Source organism: Elaeis guineensis, chromosome 2, assembly GCF_000442705.2.
Source record: "Elaeis guineensis isolate ETL-2024a chromosome 2, EG11, whole genome shotgun sequence".
In the NCBI taxonomy this organism is placed as follows: domain Eukaryota; kingdom Viridiplantae; phylum Streptophyta; class Magnoliopsida; order Arecales; family Arecaceae; genus Elaeis; species Elaeis guineensis.
In genome coordinates this window covers 6,725,630-6,753,095 of record NC_025994.2, presented here as the reverse complement: position 1 = coordinate 6,753,095, position 27,466 = coordinate 6,725,630, and the positions used below count along the sequence as shown (strand labels likewise).

At 34.9% G+C, this 27,466-nt stretch overlaps 1 protein-coding gene across 1 annotated transcript in view; it reads right to left on the bottom strand.

Moving 5' to 3' along the window:
* The window catches only part of LOC114913798 (probable LRR receptor-like serine/threonine-protein kinase At1g56140), a 50,731-nt gene extending 25,117 nt beyond the window's left edge, over window positions 1–25,614 (bottom strand). The window contains exons 1-8 of the mRNA XM_073251519.1: window positions 25,445–25,614; window positions 24,112–24,301; window positions 4,212–4,283; window positions 1,407–1,478; window positions 1,234–1,305; window positions 728–799; window positions 563–634; window positions 417–482 (exon numbers count right to left, since the gene is read on the bottom strand). Coding sequence (XP_073107620.1) covers window positions 417–482; window positions 563–634; window positions 728–799; window positions 1,234–1,305; window positions 1,407–1,478; window positions 4,212–4,283; window positions 24,112–24,301; window positions 25,445–25,559 — 731 coding nt within the window. The 5' untranslated portion in view covers window positions 25,560–25,614. The remainder of the gene's footprint in view (window positions 1–416; window positions 483–562; window positions 635–727; window positions 800–1,233; window positions 1,306–1,406; window positions 1,479–4,211; window positions 4,284–24,111; window positions 24,302–25,444) is intronic.
* Window positions 25,615–27,466: the final 1,852 nt, after the last annotated feature.

The following is a 27,466-nucleotide window of genomic DNA, read 5'->3' as shown; positions in this document are numbered from 1 at the left end:
TTTTTTGTTGCTTTTTTTCACCAATGAAGCATAAAAAGTCTTTCACACAACCCCTTCTGCAATTTAACCCCTTCTGCAATTTAACAACACATCTAAATATGTAAATGTCATTTGTTATTTAATGAAATCTTTCGGCTCATTTTCAGCACAACAAATATAAGATGAGTCTTCCTTTTGCCTTCTTGAGGCATGCTGTTGCTCTTTCTTGTTTCTTTAAAAAATTTGCGTACCTTCTGCCCTCCCTTCCTCTCATCACCCCCCGGCCCCCCTAGGGGCAAAGAGGGAAAAAAGAAGAAGAAAAAGTAGAAGAAAACATGGACAAGCAACATTACATGACATATGATATAGACATCAAATGAAACAAATTGATATCAGATTTCAAGGGCACCCAATGAAATCTCATTTCTTAATCTTACAACTGAGTTAACTTTGTCTCGCTAAAGTCCGGTATTTTGCCAGTGAAATTATTGTCTGATGCCAACCTGAAATTACAACAAAATTGGTCAAGGCCAATTTGAATTTGTATAGGCAATTTTTCCACTCATAGCATAATGGGTCTTACAAAGTCTGCAACTTCTTGAGACTTGATACGGTCAATGGGAATTCACCACCTACTCCACAACTATCTACGTACCTGTTCAGGAAAGCACAAAGCCGTAAGGCCCATGTTAATAGTTTTCCATTTACAAACATAAAACATGGTGCTTAATGGTAATCAGAAGCTGACAATGTCTGAAGATTGGTCAAGTTCCCAAGCTCAGAGGGGAGTGAACCATGGAAGTTATTGTTACCTATGCCCCTGCAGAAATTTAACAAAATCAATCGCCATATTCTTGGCCATCATTTTCTTGCCAAAACAATTTAATATCGCAAAACACTAAAATATATCACTGGCCTCCCTCCTTGTCATGGCACCCCTCTCCACTTGGAGAGCTCCAGGGTTTGAAAACTGGAGGTGGTACCATATTTCTCAAGAAGAAGAAGAATGTCTCTTCAAAATTTGTCCATAACTTGATTTGCTTATTGATATTCTTACAGATATTACATGAAACATGTTGTTCTACCTCATAGTCTAGGAGTAGTTAGAAACACGAAGTTCAGACATCTCAACCAACAAAGAAAAGATCTACATGCAACAAAATTATCAAGACTGGGTATTATGTTAGTCACTTAGTACCTGACCAGTATAAATCGGACAATAAAAGCATAAATAATTTGTTGTTTGTTTCTTACAAAATGCTGAGGTTTTGAAGCTTTCCAAGCTCCTTTGGAATGGTCCCTGATAATGCATTTGCACCAACATACCTGGTGATGAACAAATGGAAACTAAATATGGTGAGGACAACAGAGAAACCATAGATGCTTTAAGAAATCACTACTTCAAATGAGCTTGTCACTGATCTTACAAGGATTGCAACTCAGTCATATTCCCAATGAAGGCTGGCAACGGACCAGTCAAGTAGTTCTGAGACAAAGCCCTGTAAAAATTGTCATCTCATCAAAATCACTAGATTTGACACAAATGAATACTATCACATGGTTCTTGAAGTATTTCTTTTTTTTTCTTGATGATGAATTGTGGAAGAAGTAAGGTACTTCCCCCACATAATTGATTAATTTAAAGTGAGTATATGTACGAAAGGAAAGAAAATCTGAGAGATACAAGGAGAAAGAGAATAAGAACTTAAGATGGAACTGAAGGTGATCAACTTTAACAATATCCTTCAGTCATTTTCTTGGATGTTTCAATGGATAAAAGAAGTTGAGGATCCTTTGTAAAACTGAATCTGACTGCTTGCCAATGAAGGAAGATTCCTTTGCGTATCTTGGAGTCAGTTCTTGAAAAAATGAAGGGGAAGAAGGCAAGTGTAGATGATGGTAACAAGCCCAAAATCCAAATCCAATTAGGATTTCATTTTTGGTTGGTCATTAGTTTTAATGATTTTGTGGTTCTATTCCTAGTGTTATCTTATTTAATTATTTTCTTTTAAAAATTATTAGAATTTGTGTTCTGATGGATCTTTGGTTTGTGAGTCAAGGTAGGAATCAAACTCTCACCTATGTGGTGGTCTATTTAAAGGGAACTTTAGTATCTCCCTAACATGTGGAACCAAGTAGGGAATCGCGTAGAGAATGGTATAGGAAGAAAGAGAGAAGAGAGATTATTTGTGTATGCGGAGACTTTTTCGTGAGGTATTTTTATAAGATTCTGGTATCTATTTTTTTTTAAATAAATTATTTTTTCTCTCTTAATTTTTGTTCTTCCAAAATTATTATTTTTTTCTCGTAATTCTCTATAAATATTTTTTTTGTTTGATACTTGTTTTAGATCTTACATTGGCATGATCGAGACTTGATACGGTCAATGGGAATTCACTACCTACTCCACAACTATCTGTATATGTACCTGTTCGGAAGAGAATAAAGCCACAAGCCCCATGTTAATTGTTTCTCAATTACAAACATAAAACATGGTGCTTAAAGGTAATCAGAAGTGAACAATTTTTGATGATTGGTCAAGTTCCCACGCTCAGAGGGGAGTGAACCTTGGAAGTTATTGTGATGCAGGATCTTTTATATATGGAAGATATCCACCTAATAAAGGATCTTTTATATGAAAAATATCTATGTGATACAAGATCTTTTATATAGGGAAGATGTCTAGCTGATACAGGATCTTTTATATATGAAAGATGTCTATTTGATATAGGATCTTTGATATATAGAAGATGTCAATTAGAGATTAACCAAATTATTTAGCCAATATTTAATTTTTTTATTTAGATTTTTTTTAAAGAAAAGCTAGTTAAGAGTTTCCTTATTTATTTTTTCTTTTATCTTCAAGCACTAATCATTGTGCTTATAAATTGTTACTTCTTGAGGGTCTTTAGCATCAATAAATTGAATCACCTTTCTCTATTCTTAGTTATTTTAGAGGTTTTATAGCTTCAGCTTTTATTTTCTTCTCAAGTTATTTAAGAGCCCCGAATGGTGCTTCTGGTTGTCTTTTCTACGCTTCGAGCTGCATCATATTGTTACCTACACCGATGTAGAATTTTACACAAAATCAATCGCCTTATTCTTTGTTATCATTTTCATGCCAAAACAATTTAATATCGTGAAACACTAAAATATTCCATTGGCCTCCCTCCTTGTCTTGGTGCCGCTCTCTACTTGGAGAGCTCCAAGGTATGAGCACTGGAGGTGGTACCATATTTCTCAAGAAGAAGAAAAATGTCTCTTCTAAATTTGTCCATAACTTGATTTGCTTATTGATATTCTTCTTACAGATATTAAATGAAACATGTTGTTCTACCTCATAGTCTAGGAGTAGTTAGAAACATGAAGTTCAGACATCTCAACCAACAAAGAAAAGATCTATATGCAACAAAATTATCAAGACTGGGTATTCTATTAGTAACTTACTATCTGACCGGTATAAATTGAACAATAAAAGCATAAATAATTTGTTGTCTGTTTCTTACAACAAGCTGAGGCTTTGAAGCTTTCCAAGCTCCTTTGGAATGGTCCCGGATAATGCATTTGTACCGACATACCTGGTGATGAACAAATAGAAACTAGATATGGTGAGGACAACAGAGAAACCATAGATGCTTTAACAAATCACTACTCCAAATGAGCTTGTCACTGATCTTACAAGGATTGCAACTCAGTCAAATTCCCAATAAATGCTGGCAACGGACCGGTCAAGTTGTTCCCAGTCAAATCCCTGTAAAAATTGTCATCTCGTCAAAATCACTAGATTTGACACGAATGCCAACTAAATACCATCTCATTGATCTCTAGGTATTCCATTTTCTTGTTCTCAATGTGGTGTAGCACTAGATCATCTGAATAGAGTCTTTAACATTTTCTCACTTAAAATTTGATTTGACACTAGCATATAATGCCCGATTGTTTAACATATAAGGGCACTTGAGGAATGCTAGCTCTAAAAACTTGCTTAGGTGCAAGTCATATACATATGATGCACACCTAGCGTATCCCTGATTTTTTTGTAAGGTCCACACCAAATGGACGATACCATAGACCATCTGAATGCAACAAACACCACCAATGTGCACATTATTGGAGAAATAATTAGATGTTTATGTTGCAACTTTTACCTACACTAACTTGTATATGCAGCATTTCTTAAAAAAATCACCCCTCTAATTTGATTGGAAGTTTGAGATAGGAAGTGACCATACAAATAGTTGAGGTATGTCAAGTTTTGCAGCTCTTCCGGGATTGTGCCTCCCTTGGCTAATGCATATACTTTTCTGCATACAACATATTACCAAAAATAAGCATAAAAGGGTGTTATAGCAAAAACAAAGCAACCTGTTAATTTGGAGAATGAACAATTTTGCTCTCTAATACATCTAAAACAAGAGTCCTTGAGAAATCTAGAAGCTAATTTTCCACATTTTTTTTAATACAAACTATTTAGATGTAGTAGCTTTACAAAAGCCAATTAGATTGCTTGGTCTATGTTATGAGCTATCTTTGTGGAATAAAGATAAGATGTTAATTGGGAAATAGCCCAATGGTCGCACGCTCACACCCTTTTGTCCCAACTCTCATGGCCTCCTTCAATTGGAGGAGGTTCATTGTTGAATGTTGGTTGACAAACAGCGATATTTAAGGCTATTTAAGCTTTCAAGGCAACTGGAGATAGCTTAGCTGCCTTTGTTAGTTCTTATCTCTTCTTTATTGTTGTTTGTATTTTCTCCCTCTCGAGGCTGAGCTATAACACTTTGGACTTCACCTGCCTTGAAAAACTAATTTTTTAGATTTTTTTAATGCAAACTATTTAAATGTAGTAGCTCTACAAAAGCCAGCTGTCTTTGTGGACTGAAGATAAGATGTTAATTGGGCCATAGCCCAATGGTCACACACTCACACCCTTTTGTCCAAACCCTCGTGGCCTCCTCTAAATGGAGGAGGTTCCTTACTAAATGTTGGTTGGCAAACAGTGATATTTAAGGCGATCTAAGCTTTCAAGGTAATCAAAGGTAGCTTAGCTGCCTTTATTAGTCCTCATCTCTTCTTTGTTGTTGTTTGTATTTTTTCTCTTTCTTGAGGCTAAGCTATAATACTTTGGACTTTACCTAGCTTTAAAAGCTAATTTTTTAGATTTTTTTATACAAGCTATTTAAATGTAGTAGCTCTGCAGAAGCCAATTAGATTGCTTGGTCTATGTCTGGTAGAATGGAGATAGGACGTTAATTGGCAATAGCCCAATGGTCACACACTCACACCCTTTTGTCCAAATCTTCTTGGCCTCCTCCAAATGGAGGAGGTTCATTATTGAATGTTGGTTGACAAACAATGATATTTCAGGTTGTCTAAGCTTTCAAGGTAACCGGAGATAGCTTAGTTGCCTTTGTTAGTCTTGATCTCTACTTTGTTGTTGTTTGCATTTTCTCCCATTTGAGGCAGAGTTGTAAAACTTTGGACTTAACCTGGCTTCAAAAGCTAATTTTTCAATTTTTTTTTTATATACAAACTATTTTAATGTAGTAGCTCTATAGAAACCAATTAGACTGCTTAGTCCACATCCACTATCTTTGTGGAATGAAGAAAAGATGTTAAATAGGCAATAGCCCAATGTCACACACTCACATCCTTTTGTCCAAACCCTCGTGGCCTCCTCCAAATGGAGGAGGTTCATTGTTGAATATTAGTTGACAAACAGTGATATTTAAGACTATCTAAGCTTTCTAGATAACTGGAGATGGCTTAGCTGCCTTTGTTAGCCCACATCTCTTCTTTGTTATTATTTATATTTTCTTCTTCTTGAGGCTAAGCTATAACACTTTGGACTTCGTGTGGCTTCAGTGTCTCTTTTCATTTCTTTGTATTTATTTTCTTATAATAAAATTGGGTGATGTTGGAATTTCATAGTATGCTCATGCATGTAGATTTCAAAAACTCTTTTCGAAACAATGCAATAGAATTATAGATTAAAACATCTTTTAATCTAGAATATGCATACATAAAAATAAAGCATCTAAGGATCTAATTCATATACAGAAATTAACATTTGCTGATTTATGCTAAAAATAAATATGTGATTATATCACATATCTGTTTTATTTTTTCTTTCTTCAAACTTGGATCTAAAAGAAGATTAGGTTCTATCTTAGCCACACAAACATCTGGTCTCTACGGATATCTACTCAGAATCAACCTGGATTGATCCTCTTTGGTACAAATCCTTCTTCTCTAAGTTGAATCTTCGCTGTGTATCTAAATCAAGCCTGTGATCCTTTGGTCAACCTTTGATCTTTTCTTGATCTTCTTCTTTTCGATCTTTCTTTCTTGATCTTGGAGCAATCAAGAACTAGAAATTAGATGGAGGAGAGGGGATGCCGAACCAATCTTAGGCATTGGATGGTGGGACATCCAAACACTTTTGGATGTGAGGACGTGATGAGCATGAGGGAGGGGGCATGGAAGTAGTGAGGTGCTAATTTGGGATCTGAAATTTTGCATGCAAAGATCAAGAGTTGGGTCCTTTAAATAGATGGTTAGTTTGAGTCCTAACCAAAAACAAATCTGGTTTAAAGGACTAATCCTAATCGCATTAAGATTACTTTTTGATTTTAACCAAAACACCATCTAATTCATGCCAAAGAAGGATAAGGGGGCTGCCAACTCTTGGCACCCTCTTAGGTGGTTTCTTGTGTGGTAAAAGGGAGGAGAATGTGCACCCCTCATTTTTCTTTCTTTCTTAGATGCCATTCCACCACAGGCGCACCCCATCTTGATCATATCAAGTGGTGCCCCTTATATTTAATCTAGACCAAGGAGTTAGCTAGTTAGTTAGGGGATTAGGCCCTTTCTTGACTTGATCCAAACCACTTGGGCACCCAATATTTAGAGCCCAATGAATCCAATTTAATTAGGTTTAATGTAGGTAATTGACTCGAATTAATTCTTATCAAATAAGCAATCCAAATCTAAAGAGGAATTGAGTTTAACTATATGCTAGTAAGATTTTTCTAAATCCAATATGATTTCTTCTAATCCAATTGAGACTTCATAAGTCCAATTATTTAATCTAGATCAAATCTCTTTGTTGTGTAACCCTATAGGTTCAACTCTATCTAGTAGTGAACCATGATCTCTATCATAGTATCATCGAAACTCTTTTCAATAGCTCAGAACGATTCCACTCCTGCTCAATAATAATTATCGATCCAGAATAATTTTAGTAAACACTCACAATCCACCAGTGACACCTAATAGTATATAGTAGCAATCAAGTAGAACCGAAAAAGAATATATAGGTATAGCTACTGTATGATTCAATTCTTCTATTGTGAGTTCCGACTTGATTGCAGGCTAAGGATAAATCGTTAAACCTCAACATTAGTTATATAATAGATTCAATTAGCTCTAATCTAATAATGATTCTCATGAAATTTTTTTTCCATCAATCACATTGCTATGGCTACAGACTTATGTATTTAGCTTCTCAAATCTTATAAGACTACTTTTTTCTATCAAGGTTGATAGATTCCATCTAGATGTGTATTTTGCTCCTATAATGGATCAACTATCATCAATATACACTACAAGATCTCAAATAGTTAAGAGGCCATATTTTTATATAGTCAAACTCCAACAGTCTCACTGTGAGTAGTTGTGCTACCACAAGTCAAAGAGCCACTCATACAGCTACAGCATCGAGATGATCATGATGATTGAGTAAAAATCTATATGATCTCTCGTATGGTCATGCTCAGTACTAGTTGTTCTCTAACAACTATCCGTACTTGCCACTCAGTATCTCTACACTATAGACTAGAGATTCATTTATCTCGAAGAAAATGATCTGCACACTAATCTATCCAGATCGATCACCATCCTCATAATAATACTATGATCGAAAGTAATTTAGAAATTAATTATACATACTTCTAATTCTTAATATCTTGAGAATATGTATCGTAAGTATTAATTTTTTGGATGATTCAAGGACATATCATACTTGAATGAAAAATAAAAAACTATCATTTTATCAATCACATCAATATTTTAAGTATAAATTTGTGCCTTAGAAAAATATAATGTGTCTGTCGTATTGGTTTCTAGGACATACATCTAGCAATCTCTCACTTGGACTAAATTAATCGGCCACTAATCTAAGTCCCATCTTTTCAAGGTGGACTTTAATCTTTGGCTGGCTTAATTACTTTGTTAGTAGGTCTACCACGTTATCCACAGTGTTTACTCTTCGCATCTAGACATATTTCTTCTCGAGGTATATCACATATGATGTGGAAGTGTCGCTTGATGTGCTTTGATTTTTGATGAGATCTGGACTCCTTAACAAGTGCTATTGCTTTATCGTTGTCATAGTATAATAGTATAGCATTCGATATCATTACATCAAACTTTGCGATGAACCTTTTAAACCAGAAGCCTTCCTTTGCAACATCTGAAGCAACGACATACTCAGCTTTCATGGTTGAATCTACTATGATGGGTTGTTTAAAACTCTTCCAGCTAACTGTACCATTATTGCATACAAATACATACCCTAATATAGACTTTATATCATCAGGATCAGACATGAAGTCTGAATCAGTATATTCCTCGACTTGCAACTCAGACTTTTCTCTAAAGATCAAGAATAAATCTTTATTTCTTCTCAAGTACATAAGAATATTCTTCACAGCTATCTAGTGCTCCTTATCTGTATTCGATTGATACTTGCTCATGATACTCATAATAAACATAATATCAGATTGAGTATGCAGCATGGCATACATGAGGCTCTCTATTGTTGAGGCATAAAAAATCCTAATCACGAGCTGAATTTTTTCAGATGTGGTCGGACACATCATCTTGAAAAGATAAATACCATGCCTAAAAGGCAGAAATCCCCTTTTAGAGTTTTCTATATTGAATCTCTTTAGTACTTCTGTATATACAGCTTTTGTGACAAATCTAGTATCCTTTTAGATCTATCTCTATAGACCTTTATTCTAAGAATATAGGATACTTCTTTTAGATCTTTCATGAAGAATTTCTTAAACAACCATCTTTTGACTGAGATTAGTATGAAAATATCATTTTCAATAAAGAGGATATCATCCATGTACAGTACGAAAAATATTATTACGCTTTCACTAACCCTTTTGTATACATAGGATTCCTCCTCGTTTTTGATAAAATCAAATGATTTGATCGCTTCATTAAAATGAAGGTTCCAACTTTGAAAAGCTTGCTTTAATCTATATATAGATCTTTGCAGCTTGCAGATTCTGTGATCTCTATCATCGAAAGTGAAACCCAAAAGTTGCTCTATATAGATATCTTCATCATGATATCCATTCAAAAAGATAGTTTTCATATTCATTTGTTAGATTTCACAATTATAATAAGCTGTAACAGCAAGCAGAGTGCGGATGGATTTAAGCATAGCTACAGGCAAGAAGATTTTCTGATAATCAATGCCTTTATGTTGACTATAATCTTTTACCATGAGCCTACCTTTATAGATCTCTATCTTACCATCTGTATTTATTTTTTTTTATAAATCTATTTACATCCAATGGGTACTATACCCTCTGGTGGATCTACTAAGGTCCATATTTGATTTGAATGCATTGAGTCAATTTCTGACTTCATAACATCTAACCATTTCTCAAAATTGATATCCGACATTATCTCGTAAAAGGTATTCAGATCATCTCTATGATCCTTATCTTTCATAAAAAATATTTCTTATACATCCTCTATAAGCATACTTATGTACCTTTCAAGAGGATGGGAGATTCTACTAGATCTCAGGGTGGTGGAGGAACATTAACTACTGGCTCATCAATAATGATTTCTGAGGATCTATAGCTTGTTGCTCTTCAAAAAAATCTTTTCGAGCTCAATTGACCTCTCACTGCCACCATCCTGAATAAATTATTTTTCTAAGAATATGGCATGATGACTCAAAATCATATTGTGATCATGTGGAAAGTAAAGGTAGTATCCTATGGGTTCTTTCGGATGCCTTATAAAATGAGCTATGATAGATCTATCCTCTAGTTTGTCAGCCATCTATCATTTGACATAGGTTGGACAATCTCAAGTCTTTAGATAATCTAGACTCAACTTTTTATTGTGTCATATCATATAGTGTAGTAGGAATAGATTTAGAAGAAACTCTATTTAATAGATATATTACCGTTAATAGGATATCTCCCCAAAGATATGAGGGTAAATTAGTGAAGCTTATCATGGATCTGATCATATCTAATTGAATTTCATTCCTCCTTTTAGATATCTCATTAAGTTGAGGTATACCAGGAGGAGTCTATTAAGAGGATATGCCATTGTATTTAAGATATCTTAGAGATTTTTGACTAAAGTATTCATCTCCTTGATCAAATTGAAGAACCTTAATAGGTTTGCCTATTTATTTTTGCACTTCATTTCTGAATTTCTTAAACTTTTCAAAGGCTTCAGACTTATGTCTCATCAAAAATATATATCTGTATCATGACAAATCATCAATAAAGATAATGAAGTAGTGATAACCTTCTCTAGCCTACATATTAAATGGCCTACACACATCTGTGTGTACCAAGATAAGTATTCCAGTGGCCCTTTTCCCATATCCTACAAAGGGCAGTTTGATCTTTTTTTTTTTCAAAGACAAGATTCACAAACTGGGTTATGACTCATAATTAAAAGAGTCAAGGATCCTATCTCTTTTTAATTTATTTATCCTATCCTCTCTAATATAGTCAAGCCTAAGGTACCACATATACTTCTAGTTAATTTCATCTTTGGTTCTTTTATGACCTACGACACTTATTATTTGCTTGTTTATATTTACATTCTCATCAACATATAAGTGATAAAAACTATCAATTAAAAGATCACATGTAACCAATTTATTTCATAAATAAATAGAATAAAAATATTTATTAAAATAGAAATCAAATCCATTCTATGCTAGTGCAGCTACAGAAATCAAATTCTGGCTAGCTATAGAAATAAAATAATGATCTTTTAAATTTAATCTAAACCCAGATGGTCATTGAAGAGGATATGTGCCAACAGCTTCTGCAGTAATCTTTGCTCTGTTGCCGATCCGAAGGATCATGTTATCTTATCTTAATCTTCTACTTCTTATTAGACCCTACATTGAAGTATATGAGCACTAAAACCAGAGTCCAACATCCAACTAGAATTAGAAGAAACTGTTAGGTAAGATTCAATTATGAGCAAATTTGACATACCTTCCAAAGGTGTGTCACCCTTTTTGGTTTTCACATTTTTCAGGTATAGTGGACAGTTCCTCCTTCAATGGCTATCAGCGCGATAGTGAAAATGCTTTTCTTTGTCCATGACCTTCTTTGGAGTGTCCTTCTTTAGTCGGTTCTCCTTTTTCTGCTTCTTCACGAATTTTTTTTTTCTTCCAAGTAAACTTTCTCTTGGATCAAGAAGTCTGCTCGACAGCAAAAATAATACCTCTTAAACTTTTCAAGATTTTCTCAATAGTGATCAACATATTGACTAGTTAGATGTAGTACAGTCTAATTTATTTATATAAAAATTTATAATAAATTAATTATATGGACTCATAAGGGATTGCAGGATCAAATCTATTTGTAATTGCTTTTGCATATTTAGCTCGGGCTTCTTAAGCTCTTCTAGGTCTTTAATCATTATCATACAATATTCATCAATCAACTGCCCTTCACGTATCTTCATGTTGAAGAGTCTCTTGGATATTTCAAAATGCACAGTGTGGTTTTGCTCACCATACACTCTTGTAGGTGAGTGATCATGGTCCTGGCAGTAGGTATATGCTTATGCTGACTCTGCAACTCGTTGGACATGAAAGCCAGCACATAACACTTAACCCGACTGTCACCATCCATTTATTTATCAAATACTGATCTCTACTTAGCACTATGATGGTTTGATAAAACTAGAAGGTCTTGGTTAAGTACACGTCTTAATTTTTTTGATATCAAGATAATCTTAAGATTGCGAAGTTAGTTTTTAAAATTTATTTCTGTCAAATGATTGGACTCAAGGATGTGGGCTGAGGGTTCAAAGCTGACATGATTTAACTGTGAGAGTAGAGATTCAAGTTAGAAATTGACACTTAAAATTTATATTTGCTCTAGAAACTTTAAGAAGTAAATAGACTCCCACTATTTTTTTGGATCTTTATACTCTTCAGTTGGAGAAGCAAAAATTCTAATGCGATGACTAGATTTTTTATGAATGCTACGGTTCCATCGATGCCATGCACTTGACCTGATAATTATTGATAACATATACACCAATGTATGGATAATTTTTTACTCAGATTCTTCTCTAAGTATATTGCAGTGATTTAGTTTCTAAGTCATGTGGGCTCACTTGATAGTTATTGACCACACTTCTTAGTTAAGCCTGACCCACCATTCACAAATAGATGCAAAGCTGTCATTGGATCCCTCACCTAATAGTTATTGGGTCCAATCCATCTTTATCCTGAAATAACTCTTTGCTAATAGAGTGGTTGCATATTTTTGATGCAACTAAACTACTGTTATCAGTCAAGAACAATCAACACCAGTAGCATGCCTGCACATCTACAATAGTGAAAGATCTCTAGACTTAATATTCATTGAGAGATTAGGTTCAGATCTCATCTAATCAATCATCAAATGACTAATCTAATTGTCCTGGACTAAACCAAATTGTCAAGCAACCATATTCAAGACTCAATCTTCTAAATTGACCAGATAAGTGAAGATTGGTGGGATGCTCCCCCTTGATAGATCAAGGGTCCTATTTAAGTAACTACCTCTCAATTACTTGCTTTAGACATCAATTGATCAATTGGTCCAAATAGATTTGCTTAAGCGAATCAGGCTCAAGCCATCAAATTGAATTAGGATCTTAGATTAATCGATTCTATACATGGGTGTCAATCGATTCGATCAATAATAATTGTATGATCTAAATCTCTATTGATCTAACTCTAATCAACATTTGACTTAATTTAACAATTGCTAAATAAGTTTAGACCCATTATGTTCAAATCAAAATTCTAAGTATAATCAATTACATGATCTAATTTGATCTACCCATGATCAAACTTTCAAGCACAAATATAAATTTTAGATCTTAAAACTAAAATTTAGATCTAAACTCTTTGCATAAAAAGTAAGTTTTTAATCTTGAAACTAATTTTTGGATTATAACATACCATCATATATCTCATATATAAATTTTAAATCAGATTTAAAATATTTTGTAGAACTTAATATGCAATCATATATTTTATTTATGAATTATAAATCAGATCTAATTTAATTTTTATATTTATGCATGCATCTATATATCACATATATGAATTAAAATAGAACTAAAATAATTTTTAGATTTACGCATGCCTTCATATATCTCATATACAAACTAGAAATCAGATCTAAAATAATTTTCAAATCTAAATCAAACATCCATACATCTCATGCATTAGAAAAAATCAGATTTTGAAAACCCTTTTCAATATATATATGCTAATCTCATGCATATGAAATCCGTGGCTCTGATACCACTATTGAAATTTTGTAGGATGCTCATGCATGTGGATTTCAAAAATTCTTTTCGAAATAATATAGCAAAATTATAGATTAAAATATCTTTTAATCTAAAACAAGTATGCATAAGAACAAAGTATCTAAGGATCTAGTTTATAGGTAAAAATTAACATATGATGATTTTATGCTAAAAATAAATATGTGATTGTATCACATACCTATTTTATTTTTTCTCTCTTCAAACCTGAATCTTAAAAAAGATTAGATTCTATCTTAGCCACCCAAACGTCTGGTCTCTATAGGTATTCACTCATGATCAACTTGGATTGGTTCTCTTTAGTGCCAATCCTTCTTCTCTAAGTTAGATCTTCCTTGCGTATCTGAATCAAGCTTGTGATCCTTTGATCAATCTTTGATCTTTTCTTGATCTTTCCTTTTTTCTTCTTTTTCTTGATCTCTCTTTCTTGATCTTGGAGCAATCAAGAACTCAAAACCAGATGGAGGAGAGGGGATGCCTAACCAATCTTGGGCACTGGATGGTGGGATGTCCAAACCCTTTTGGATGTGAGGATGTGAAGAGCATGAGGGAGAGGGGGCGTGGAAGTAGGGAGGTGCTAATTTAAGATCTAAGGTTCTGCATACAAAGATCAAGAGTTGGGTCCTTTAAATAGATGGTTAGTTTGAGTCCTAACCAAAAACAAATCTGGTTTAAAGGACTAATCCTAATCGCGTTAAGATTACTCTTTGATCTTAACCAAAACACCATCTAATCCATGCCAAAGAAGGATAAGGGGGCTGCCAACTCTTGGCACCTTCTTAGGTGGTTTCTCATGTGGAAAAAGGGAGGAGGATGTGCCCCCCTCATTTTTCTTTCTTTCTTAGATGCCATTCCACCATAGGCGCACCCCATCTTGATCATATAAAGTGGTGCCCCTTTTATTTAATCTAAACAAAGGAGTTAGCTAGTTAGTTAGGGGATTAGGCCCTTTCTTGACTTGATACAAACCACTTGGGCACCTAACATTTAGAGCCCAATGAATCCAATTTAATTAGGTTTAATGCAGGTAATTGACTCGAATTAATTCTTATCAAATAAGCAATCCAAGTCTAAAGAGGAATTGAGTTTAACCATATGCTAGCAAGATTTTTCTAAATCTAATAAAATTTATCCTGATCCAATTGAGTCTTTATAAGTCCATCCAACTATTTAATTTAGATCAAATTCTTTCATTGTGTGACTCTATAGGTTCAATTCTGTCTAGTAGTAAGATATACCATGATCTTTATTATAGTATCATTGAAACTCTTTTCAATAGCTTGAAATGATTCCACTCTTATTCAACAAAAATTATCGATCCAGATTAATCCTAATAAACTCTCACAATCCACCCGTGATACTTAGTAGTATGTAGTGACAATCCAACAGAACTAAAAAAGAATCTCTAGATATAGTTACCGTATGATTCAATCCCTCTATCATGAGTTTTGACTTGATGGCAGGCTATAGATAAATCGTTAAACCTCAACTCAGTCATATGATAGATTGAATTAGCTCTAGTCTAATAATAATTTTCATGAAAATTTTTTTCTATCAATCACATTACTGTGGTCACAGACTTATGAATTTAGCTTCTCAAATCTCATAGGACTACTTTTTTCTATCATGATCGATAGATTCTACCTAGATGTGCACTCTGCTCCTCAATGGATCAACTATCATCAACATACACCACAAGATCTCAAATGGTTAAGAGGTCATATTTTTGTACAGTCAAACTCCAGCAGTCTCACTGTGAGCAATCGTGCCATCCCAGATCAAAGAGCCACTCATATAGCTATAGCATCGGGATGATCATGATGATTGAGTAAAAATCTATATTATCTCTCATATGGTCATGTTCAGTACTAGTTGTTCTCTAACAACTATCCACACTTACCGCTCAGTATCTCTACACTATAGACTAGAGACTCATCTATCTTGAAAGAAGCTATCTGCACACTGATCTATCCAGATCGATCACCATCCTCATGATAATACTATGATCGAAAATAATTTAGAAATTAATTATACATATCTTTATTTCTCAATACTTTGAGAATATGTATTATAAGTATTAATTTTTTAGACGATTCAAGGATACATCATACTTGAATGAAAAATAAAAAATTATTCTTTTATTGATCAAATCAATATCTTAAGTATAAATTTATACCTTAGAAAAATATAATGTGTCTGCCGTATTGGCTTCTAAGACATACATTTAACAATCTCTCACTTGGACTAAAATCAATTGGCCACTAATCTAAATCCCATCTTCTCAAGGTGGACTTCAATCTTTGGCTGGTTCAATTACTTTATTAGTGGATCTACCATGTTATCCGTGGTGTCTACTCTTCGCTCCTCGACATATTTCTTCTCGAGGTATATCACATATGATGTGGAAGCGTCACTCGATGTGTTTTGATTTTTGATGAGATCTAGACTCCTTAACAAGTGCTATTACTTCATTGTTGTCATAGTACAATGGTATAGCATTCGATATTATTACGTCAAGTTTTGCGATGAACTTTTTAAGCTAGAAGCCTTCCTTTGCAGTATCCAAAACAGTGATATATTCAGTTTTCGTGGCCGAATCTGCTATGATGGGTTCTTTAAAACTCTTCCAGCAAACTGTGCCACTATTGTATATAAATTCATATCCTGATATAGACTTTATATCATCAGGATTAGACATGAAGTTTGAATCAGTATATCTCTTGACTTGCAACTTAGACCTTTCTATAAAGATCAAGAATAAATCTTTATTTCTTTTCAAGTACATAAGGATGTTCTTCACAGTTATCCAGTGCTCCTTATCTGGATTCGATTGATACTTGCTTGTAACACTCACAGTAAAGATAATATCAAATCGAGTACACAGCATGGCATACATGAGACTCTCTATTATCGAGGCATAAGGAATCCCACTCATGAGCTGAATTTTCTCAGATGTGGTCGGACACATCATCTTGAAAAGATGAATACCATACCTAAGAGGTAGAAATCCTCTTTTAGAATTTTTTATATATGCTGAATCTTTTTAGTACTTTCTCTATATATAACTTTTGTGATAAATCTAGCATCTTCTTAGATCTATCCCTATAGACCTTTATTTTATAAATATAAGATGCTTCTTCTAAATCTTTCATGAAGAATTTCTTAGACAACTATCCTTTGACTGAGGTCAGTATGAGAATATCATTTTCAATAAGGAGGATATCATCCATGTACAGTATGAAAAATATTTTTATGCTTCCACTGATCCTTTTGTATACACAGGATTCCTTCTCATTTTTGATAAAATCAAATGATTTGATCACTTCAACAAAATGAAGGTTCCAACTTTGAAAAGCTTGTTTTAATCCATATATGAACCTCTGCATCTTGCAGATTCTGTGATCTCTATCATCGGAAGTGAAACTCAAAGGCTGCTCTATATAGATATTTTCATTATGATATCCATTCAAAAAAGTAATTTTCATATCCATCTGCTAGATTTCATAATCATAATAAGCTGTAACAGCAAGTAGAGTGCAGATGAATTTAAGCATAGCTACAGGCAAAAAATTTTTTTGATAGTCAATGTCTTTGCGCTGACTATAATTTTTTACCACGAGCTTAGCTTTATAGATCTCTACCTTACCATTTGTATTTATTTTTCTTTTATAGAACTATTTACATCCAATGGGTACTATACCCTCTGGTGGATCCACTAAGATCCATACTTGGTTTGAGTGCATTGAGTCAATTTTTGACTTTATAGTATCTAACCATTTCTCAAAATTGATATCAACCATCATCTCGTCAAAGGTATTTAGATCATCTCCATGACCCTTATCTTTCATAAGAAACATTTCTTATACATCCTTTGTAAGCATACCTATATACCTTTCAAGAGGATGGAAGATTCTACTAGATCTATGAGGTGGTGGAGGAACATTAAATACTGGCTCATCAATAATGATTTCTAAAGATCTATAGCTTGTTGCTCTTTAGAGATTTTTTTTTCAAGCTCAATTAACCTCCCACTACGACCATCTTGAATAAACTATTTTTCTAAGAATATGTTATGATGACTCACAATCACATTGTGATCATGTGAAAAGTAAAGGTAGTATCCTATGGATTCTTTTGGATACCTTATAAAATGAGCTATGATAGATCTATCCTCTAGTTTGTCAGCCATCTATCTTTTGAGATAGGCTGGATATCCCCAAGTCTTTAGATGATCTAGGCTCAATTTTTTATTATGCCATATCTCATATGGTGTGGTAGGAATAGATGTATAAGGAATCCTATTTAATAGATATATTATAGTTAATAGAGCATGTCTCTAAAGATATGAGGGTAAATCAGTGAAGCTCATCATGGATCTGACCATATCTAATAGGCTTCTATTCCTTCTTTTGGATATCCCATTGAGTTAAGGTGTACCATGATGAGTCCATTGAGAAGCTATGCCACTGTATTTAAGATATCTCAAAAATTTTTGACTAAAGTATTCATCTCTTTGATCAAATCAAAGAATCTTAATAGGTTTGCTTGTTTGTTTCTTCACTTTATTTTTGAATTTTTTAAACTTTTCAAGGACTTCAGAACTATGTCTCATCAGAAATATATATCCGTATCATGACAAATCATCAATAAAAATAATGAAGTAGTGATAATCTCCTCTAGCCTGCACATCAAATGACCCACACACATCTGTGTGTACCAAGACAAGTATATTAGTGGCCCTTTCTCCATATCCTACAAAGGGTAATTTGGTCATTTTATCTCGAAGATAAGATTCATAAGCTGGGTTATGACTCATAATTAAAAGAGTCAAGGATCTTATCTCTTTTCAATTTATTTATCCTGTCCTCTCCAATATGGCCAAGCCTAAGGTGCCACATATATTTCTGATTAATTTCATCTTTAGATCTCTTTTGACCTATGACACTTACTATTTAATTATTTATATTTACATTCACATCAACATGTAAGTGATAAAAACTGTCAATTAAAAGATCACATGTAACTAATTTATTTCATAAATAAATAGAATAAAAATCTTTATTAAAATGAAAATCAAATCCATTCTATGCTAGTACAGATATGGAAATCAAATTCTGGCTAGTTATAGGAACAAAATAACAGTCCTTTAAATTTAATCTAAACCCAAATGGTAATCAAAGAGGATAGGTGTCAATGGCTTCTACAGCAATCTTTGCTCTATTACCGATTCGAAGGATCATGTCACCTTGTCTCAACCTCCTACTTTCTATTAAACCCTATATTGAAGTATATGAGCACCAGAACCAGAGTTCAATACCCAACTAGAACTAGAAGAAACTGTTAGATTAGATTCAATTATGAGCAAATTTGACATACCTTCCAAAGGTGTGTCACCCTTCTTGATCTTCTTATTTTTCAAGTATAGTGGACAGTTCCTCCTTCAATAGCCATCAGCGTGACAGTGGAAACACTTTCCTTTGTCCACAACCTTCTTTGGAGTGTCCTTCTTTGGTTGGTTCTCTTTTTTTTGCTTCTTGATGGATTTATTTTTTTTTTCTAACTAGACATTCTCTTGGATAAAGAAGTCTGCTCCACAGTGAAAACAGTGCCTCTTAAACTTTTCAAGATTCCCTCAACAGTGATCAATATAAAATTCTCTCAACAGTGATCAATATATTGACTAGTTTAAATATAGTACAGTCTAATTTATTTATATAAAAATTTATAATAAATTGACTATATAAACTCATAAGAGATTGCAGGATCAAATCTATTTGTAATTGCTTTTGTATATTTAGCCCGAGCTTCTTAAGCTCCTCTAGATCTTTAATCATTATCATACAATGTTCATGAGCTGACTACCCTTCGTGTATCTTCATGCTGAAGAGTCTCTTGGATATTTCAAAATGCGTAGTGTAGCTTTGCTCACCATACACTCTTGTAGGTAAGTGATCATGGCCCTGCAGTAAGCATATGCTCATACTGACTCTGTAACTCGTTTGACATGGAAGCCAGTATATAGCACTTAATCCGACTATCATCGCCTGTCTATTTATCAAATGCTACTCTCTGCTCAGCACTAGGATCGTTTGATAAAATTAGAAGGTCTTGATCAAGTACATATCCTAATTTTTCTGATATCAAGATAATCTTAAAGTTTCTGAGCCAGTCTTTAAAATTAATTTCAGTCAAATGATTGGACTTAAGGATGCAGGTTAAGGGTTCGAAGCTGATATGGTTTAACTGTGAGAGTAGAGATTCAAGTTAGAAATTGATATTTAAAATTCATATTTACTCTAGAAATTTTAAGAAGTAAATAGACTCCCACTATTTTTTTGGATCTCTACACTCTTCGATTGGAGAAGCAAAAATCCTAATGTGATAATTAGATTTTTAGTGGGTGCTACAGTCCCACCGATGCCATGCACTTGACCTGACAGTTATTAGTAACACATACACCGATGTATGGACAACTTCTTTCTTAGATTCTTCTCTAAGCATGTTGCAGTGACTTAGTCTCTAAGTCATGTGGGTTCACCTGATAGTTATTGACCATACTCCTTAGTTAAGCCCGACCCATCATTCATAAATAGGTGCAAAATCATCATTGGATCCCTCACCTAATAGTCATTAGGCCTAATCCCATCTTTATCTTGGAGCAACTCTTTGCTAACAGAGTGATTGCATATTTTTGATGCAACTAAACTACTCTGACCAGTCGAGAACAATCAACACCAGTAGCACGCCCGCGCATTTACAATGGTGGAAGACCTCTAAACTTAATGTTATGAGGAGATTAGGTTTAGGTCTCATCTAATCAATCATCAAATAACTAATCTAATTAGCATGGACTAAACGAAATGGCCAAGCAACCATATTCAAGACTCAATCTTCCAAATTGATCAGTAAGTAGAGATTGTTGGAAAGCTCCCCCTTGATAGATCAAGGGTCCTAATTAAGTAGCTACCTCTCAATTATTTGCTTTAGACATTAATTGATCAATTGATCCAAATAGATTTGCTTAAGCAAATCAGGCTCAAGTCATCGAACTGAATTAGGTTCTTAGGTTAATCGATTCTATACATGGATATTAATCGATTCGATCAACAATAATTGTATGATCTAAAGCTCTATTGATCTAGTCCTAATCAACACTTGACTTGAATTAACAATCGCTAAATCAATTTAGACCCATTATGTTCAAATCAAAATCTTAGGTATAATCCAATTACATGACCTAATTTAATTTACCCATGATGAAACTTTTCATGCACAAACACAAATTTCAGATCTTAAAATTAAATTTTAGATCTAAATTCTTTGCATGAAAAGTAAGTTTTTAATTTTGAAACTAATTTTCAGATTATAACACACCATCATATATCTCGTATATAAATTTTAAATCAGATTTAAATATTTTGCAGAACTTAATATGCAATCATACATCTCATTTATGAATCATAAATCAAATCTAATTTAATTTTCATATTTATACATGCATCTATATATCACATATATAAATTAAAATAGATCTAAAATAATTTTTAGATTTACACATGCCTTCATATATCTCATATACAAACTAGAAATCAGATCTAAAATAATTTTCAAATCTAAATCAAATATCCATACATCTTATGTATTAGAAAAAATCAGATTTTGAAAATCTTTTTCAACACATATATGCTAATCTCATGCATATCAAATTCGTGGCTCTAATACCACTATTAAAATTTCATACACTCTCATACATGTGGATTTCAAAAATTCTTTTTGAAACAACACAACAAAATTATTGATTAAAATATCTTTTAATCTAGAAAAAGCATGCGTAAGAACAAAGCATCGAAGGATCTAGTTTATATGCAGAAATCAACATATGCTAATTTTATGCTGAAAATAAATATATAATCGTGTCATATACCTATTTCATTTTTTCTTTCTTCAAATTTGGATCTAAAAAAAGATTAGATTCTATCTTAGCCACATAAATATTTGACCTCTATGGGTATCCACTTATGATCAACTTGGATTCATCCTCTTTAGTGCAGATCCTTCTGCTCTAAGTTGGATCTTCCTTGCGTATCTGAATCAAGCTTGTAATCCTTTGATCAACCTTTGATCTTTTCTTGATCTTTCTTTTTCTTTTCTTCTTCTTGATATTTCTCTCTTGATCTTGGAGCAATCAAGAACTAAAAACCAGATGGAGGAGAGGGGATGCCTAACCAATCTTGCATGTTGGATGGTGGGACGTCCAAACCCTTTTGGATGTGAGGATGTGAAGAGCGTGTGGGAGAGGGGGCATGGAAGTAGGGAGGTGCTAATTTGAGATCTGAGGTTCTGCGTACAAAGATCAAGAGTTGGGTCCTTTAAATAGATGGTTTGTTTGAGTCCGAACCAAAAACAAATCTGGTTTAAAGGACTTATCCTAATTGCATTAGGATTACTCTTTGATCTTAACCAAAACACCATCTAATCCATGCCAGAGAAGGATAAGGGGGCTGCCAACTCTTGGCGCCCTCTTAGGTGGTTTCTCATGCAGAAAAAGGAAGGAGGATGCATGCCCCTCATTTTTCTTTCTTTCTTAGATGCCGTTCCACCATAGGCGTGCCCCATCTTGATCATATCAAGTGGCACCCCTTATATTTAATCTAGACCAAAGAGCTAATTAGTTACTTAGGAGATTAGGCCCCTTCTTGACTTGATCCAAACCACTTGGTTACCCAACATTTGGAGCCCAATGAATCTAATATGAATCTAATTCAATTAGGTTTAATGCAGGTAATTGACTTGAATTAATTCTTATCAAATAAGCAATCCAAGTCTAAAGGAGAATTAGGTTTAACCATATGCTAGTAAGATTTTTCTAAATCCAATAGGATTTCTTCTAACCCAATTGAGACTTCATAAGCCCAATTAATCTAGATCAAATTTCTTCGTTGTGTGATCTCATAGGTTCAATTCTGTCTAGTAGTGAGATATATCATGATCTCTATTATAGTATCATTAAAACTACTTTTAATGGGTCGGAATGATTCTACTTTTGCTCAATAAAGATTGTCGATCCAGAATAATTCTAGTATACTCTCACAATCTACCAGTGATACCTAACAGTATATAGTGACAATCCAACAGAATTGAAAAAGAACTTCTAGGTACAGTTACCGTGTGATTCAGTCTCTCTATCGTATGTCCCGACTTAATGACAGGCTATGAATAAATCATCAAATCTCAACATTAGTCATATGATAGATTTAATCAGCTCAAGTCTTATAGTAATTTTTATGAAAATTCTTTTCCATCAATCACATTGCTGTGTCCACAGACTTATGGTCTTAATCTTTCAAATTTCATAAGATTACTCCTTTTTATCAAGGTCGATAGAGTCTATTTAGATACACACTTTGCTCCTATAGTAGACTAACTTTTGCCAACATACACCATAAGGTCTCAAGTAGTTAAGAGGTCATATTTCTGTGCAATCAAACTCCAACATCCTCACTGTGAGCAATCATGCCACCATAGATCAAAGGACCACTCACGTAACTATAACATCGAGATAATCACTGACAATTGAGTAGAAATCTATATGATCTCTTATATGATCATGCTCAGTACTAGTTGTTCTCTAACAACTACTCATACTTGTTGCTCAGTGTCTCTATACTATAGACTAGAGACTTATCTACCTCGAAAGAAGCGATCTGTGTATCGATCTATCCAGACCGATCACCATCATGATGATACTATGATCGAGAGTAATTTAAAAATTAATTATACATGCCTCTAATTCTCAATACATTGAGAATATATATCATAAGCATTAATTTTTTAGATAATTCAAGGACACATCATATTTGAATGAAAAATAAAAATAAATCTTTTATTGATCAAATCAATATTTTAAGTATAAATTTTTATTCTAAAAAAATATAATGTGTATGCCGTATTGGCTTCTAGGACATACATCCAGCAAGTGACATTTTTTGCTTCTCCTTTCCTCAAAAAAGATATTTAAGGCATATCTTTGGAGTGTAAAAACCTTAGCCGGGAACATATATTTTCTTGGATACATATTTTTCAAGCAATATTTAGATATAAAAATAATTTATTTATATTCTTTTATGCCTTGGAAAGTGGCTTTGTAATCTGTTATCCATATTCTTTTTTATTATTACTTTCCTGGATAAATTGCTATATAAGATCTGTCCACATTTTCTATAATACCCTTCATTATATAAATATTATTATATAATTATATTATACTATATTATATAATATGATACATAATATAGGATATTATATATCTAATTAATATATTAATATGAACCGATCTGATCCATACCCGATATATAATAATAATAATAATAATAATAATAATAATATTATTATTATTATTCAATATATTTGTTTACACATTTACTAAATTAACTTAAATATTCAATACATTTATTTACATGTTTACTAAATTAACTTAGGTCCCCAAAGAGAGAGAGAGATGTTTGGGCATACAATTGGGTGATGTGGCAGGTGGTCCCATTGTTGTAGCTGCAGTCACATTTGATGCCAGGGTTAAAGTTGGAGTTTTTGATATCGGTGGAGTCGATGGCAGCACCGCTGCATGGCTCGCCACTGATGTTCCATGCCGGCGATGTCGTCGCGTTCTTCCCCCACCTCCCTAGCATCACGTTCAATGCCTCAACTAAGTTGCCACAAAAATGGATCTATATTAGCATGACGCATGTACACCATCCGATCTTTGGAACATGTTTTTCCCGAATGTTGGTGTGGTAAGTTGAGCAAAATTGTTTGTTTATCTACTTTAGATTTTTCTCTTTTTTTTTTTCCGAACACTTTGGCTTGCCCTGGTGAGTGAAAAAGTAATAAAATAAATAGTAATAAGAATTTAAAAATTCAACTGTAGCCTTTTGTCCCATATCAATTTAAGGCATAAGTCTTTTTACATGGCCTGAAGGATTCACCAAACCCTTTCCAAATCGATGGGGCACAAAACAAGTTCACTGCACTCGATCCAATTCAACAAGCGCTGAACCATTCCTCAAGCGCCACGTGCAATTGAAGCATGTTTGTGCTAATCTGGTTGGCTTTGGACCAAGAAATTAGATTGGATACAAATCGGACACCAATATATTCATATCTATATTTATTTTATTTGATATATATAGATATAGATATTACTCTGATGCATAAATTTATATCGCTATTTATTTTAAATGGATATAGATATAAATTGGATATCAAAAATATGAATATAGATATGGATATAATTTAGATAATTAAACTTTTATAACCGCATTTAAAGATATTATTAAGTGGATGATAAATCAAGTTAATAATATATTAATTTAATAAATTATTTTTCTTAAAAATTCATAAATATTATATAAAATTAAATATATTATAAATAGAATTGAATATTCTTATCCAATCCATTTCCACCCTTGCAACATAGAGACATGAAATTATCTATCAAATAATATATATAAAAAAAAAATTCCAACACGATAAGATTGATCAACAGGAATATATATCCGTACAAATATTGTCCGGCCAAAAGATATGAAATTATCTATCAAAGAATAATAACATATTCATGTACCAAAAAAGAAGTACCAAAAATAGAGAGTAATAAGATATTCTTTTGTAGTCTCAACCTAAAGTTGATCCTCTTATCTAACATTGGAGAATAAATAGACAAGAAATCCTAACGATTTCTTTCTTTTAAGTTGTTAAAATTTTCTACTTGAGAAGTGTTCTTTAGATCGTTTTTCATCTAGAAAAAAGAGATCTTTCTTGCAGTGTTCTTTTGAATTAGCATGCATACCTTCAGATGGGTCCGTTGTAGCTTGAGCTCCAGATCTCTCAACACAGAGGAAAAGATAGAGAAAACTAAAAACAAACGCTGATAAATAAAATATTGAACCTTTCTTTGGCACCATCCCCGTCTCTCCCTCCCTCCCTCGCTCTCCCTATCTTCCAGTGGAGAGGCCAAGTTAAAATTCTTGAAGTATTCTTGGCTCCTTAATTTCTCTTGGTACCACCCTCCTCATTTTATAGAGGTTGATATGGGGTGAGAAGAGTGGGTTACGGCTTGCTTATGAAACTTGGACCGAGTAAAACCCAACCAACACGGGCCAACCGTCAGTGGTCAATGTTCATTTCCATCAAAAAAAAAAATAGCCAATGTTCATGAAGGCAAAGACTTAGGGTGGTCGCGCATTATGGGCAAGATAAAGTCTTGAAGTTCACATTTGTATAGTGACCCTTTCTTTTGAATAGTTCCTGCAAAGATTCTCATCAGGTAAGTGTGTCTATGGACGAGCTCTTATCAATCAACCTCCGAGGCCGCCGTCTCAAATCTACTAGACACAAAAGCCTACCGTTTTCAAGAGAAATTTTGGAGCAGGGCAAATTTTCCAGGCATACCAATTGTTGGGTATAAAATACCCTCAGCCGAAGTTCTCAGCAGGATTGATCCTCCCAAGACTCATCCGGCTTTCGACTGCAGATGGTACCTCTCCGGACATCTCCAACAGCCGGATTTCCATGGCGCTGACTGAACTCCCCCGACGGACGAACTCCCACTGCACCACCGCAAACTCTTTCAACATGAGTTCCCCCAGTCGTCTATCAAGCTGCCCCAAGCGCTCACTAAGCTCTGTCGCCAGCCGACCTCCTACGGCCATCGGCTGCTCCCCAAATCCCTTCCAAACTCATTCCAGCCAGGTTCAACTCCAACCCGAACTGCCTCGGACCTCACCAGTAGCCGAACTTCACCAACGGTAGATTTTTACAGCTACCGGACTCCTACGGGAGCCGAATCTCGTCTCCAACTCCATCTACAGGCAGACTCCATCCGGACTCCTACGGGAGCCGGACTTCGTCCCCAACCTCAACGGCTGGAAGGCTTTGCCCGGACTCCCACGGGAGCCGGGCTCCATCCTCGACCTCGACCACAGGTAGACTCCGTCCGGACTCCTACGGGAGCCGGACCTCGTCCCCAACTTTAATTACAGGTGGACTTCGATCGGACTCCTACGGGAGCCAAATCTCGTCTCCAACTCCATCTACAGGCAGACTCCGTCCGGACTCCTACGGGAGCCAGACTTCATCCCCAACCTCAACGGCTGGAAGGCTTTGCCTGGACTCCCACGGGAGCCGGGCTCCGTCCTCGACCTCGACCATAGGTAGACTCCGTCCGGACTCCTACGGGAGCCGGACCTCGTCCCCAACTTTAATTGCAGGTGGACTTCGATCGGACTCCTACGGGAGCCGAATCTCATCTCCAACTCCATCTACAGGCAGACTCCGTCCGGACTCCTACGGGAGCCAGACTTCGTCCCCAACCTCGACGGCTGGAAGGCTTTGCCCGGACTCCCACGGGAGTCGGGCTCCGTTTTCGACCTCGACCACAGGTAGACTCCGTCCGGACTCCTACGGAAGCCGGACCTCATCCCAAACTTTAATTGCAGGTGGACTTCGACCGGACTCCTATGGGAGCCGGACCTCGTCCCCAACTTTAATTGCAGGTGGACTTCGATCGGACTCCTACGGGAGCTGAATCTCGTCTCCAACTCCATCTACAGGCAGACTCCATCCGGACTCCTACGGGAGCCGGACTTCGTCTCCAACCTCAACGGCTGGAAGGCTTTGCTCGGACTCCCATGGGAGCCGGGCTCCATCCTCGACCTCGACCACAGGTAGACTCCGTCCGGACTCCTACGGGAGCTGGACCTCGTCCCCAACTTTAATTGCAGGTGGACTTCGATTGGACTCCTACGGGAGCTGAATCTCGTCTCCAACTCCATCTACAGGCAGACTCCGTCCGGACTCCTACGGGAGTCAG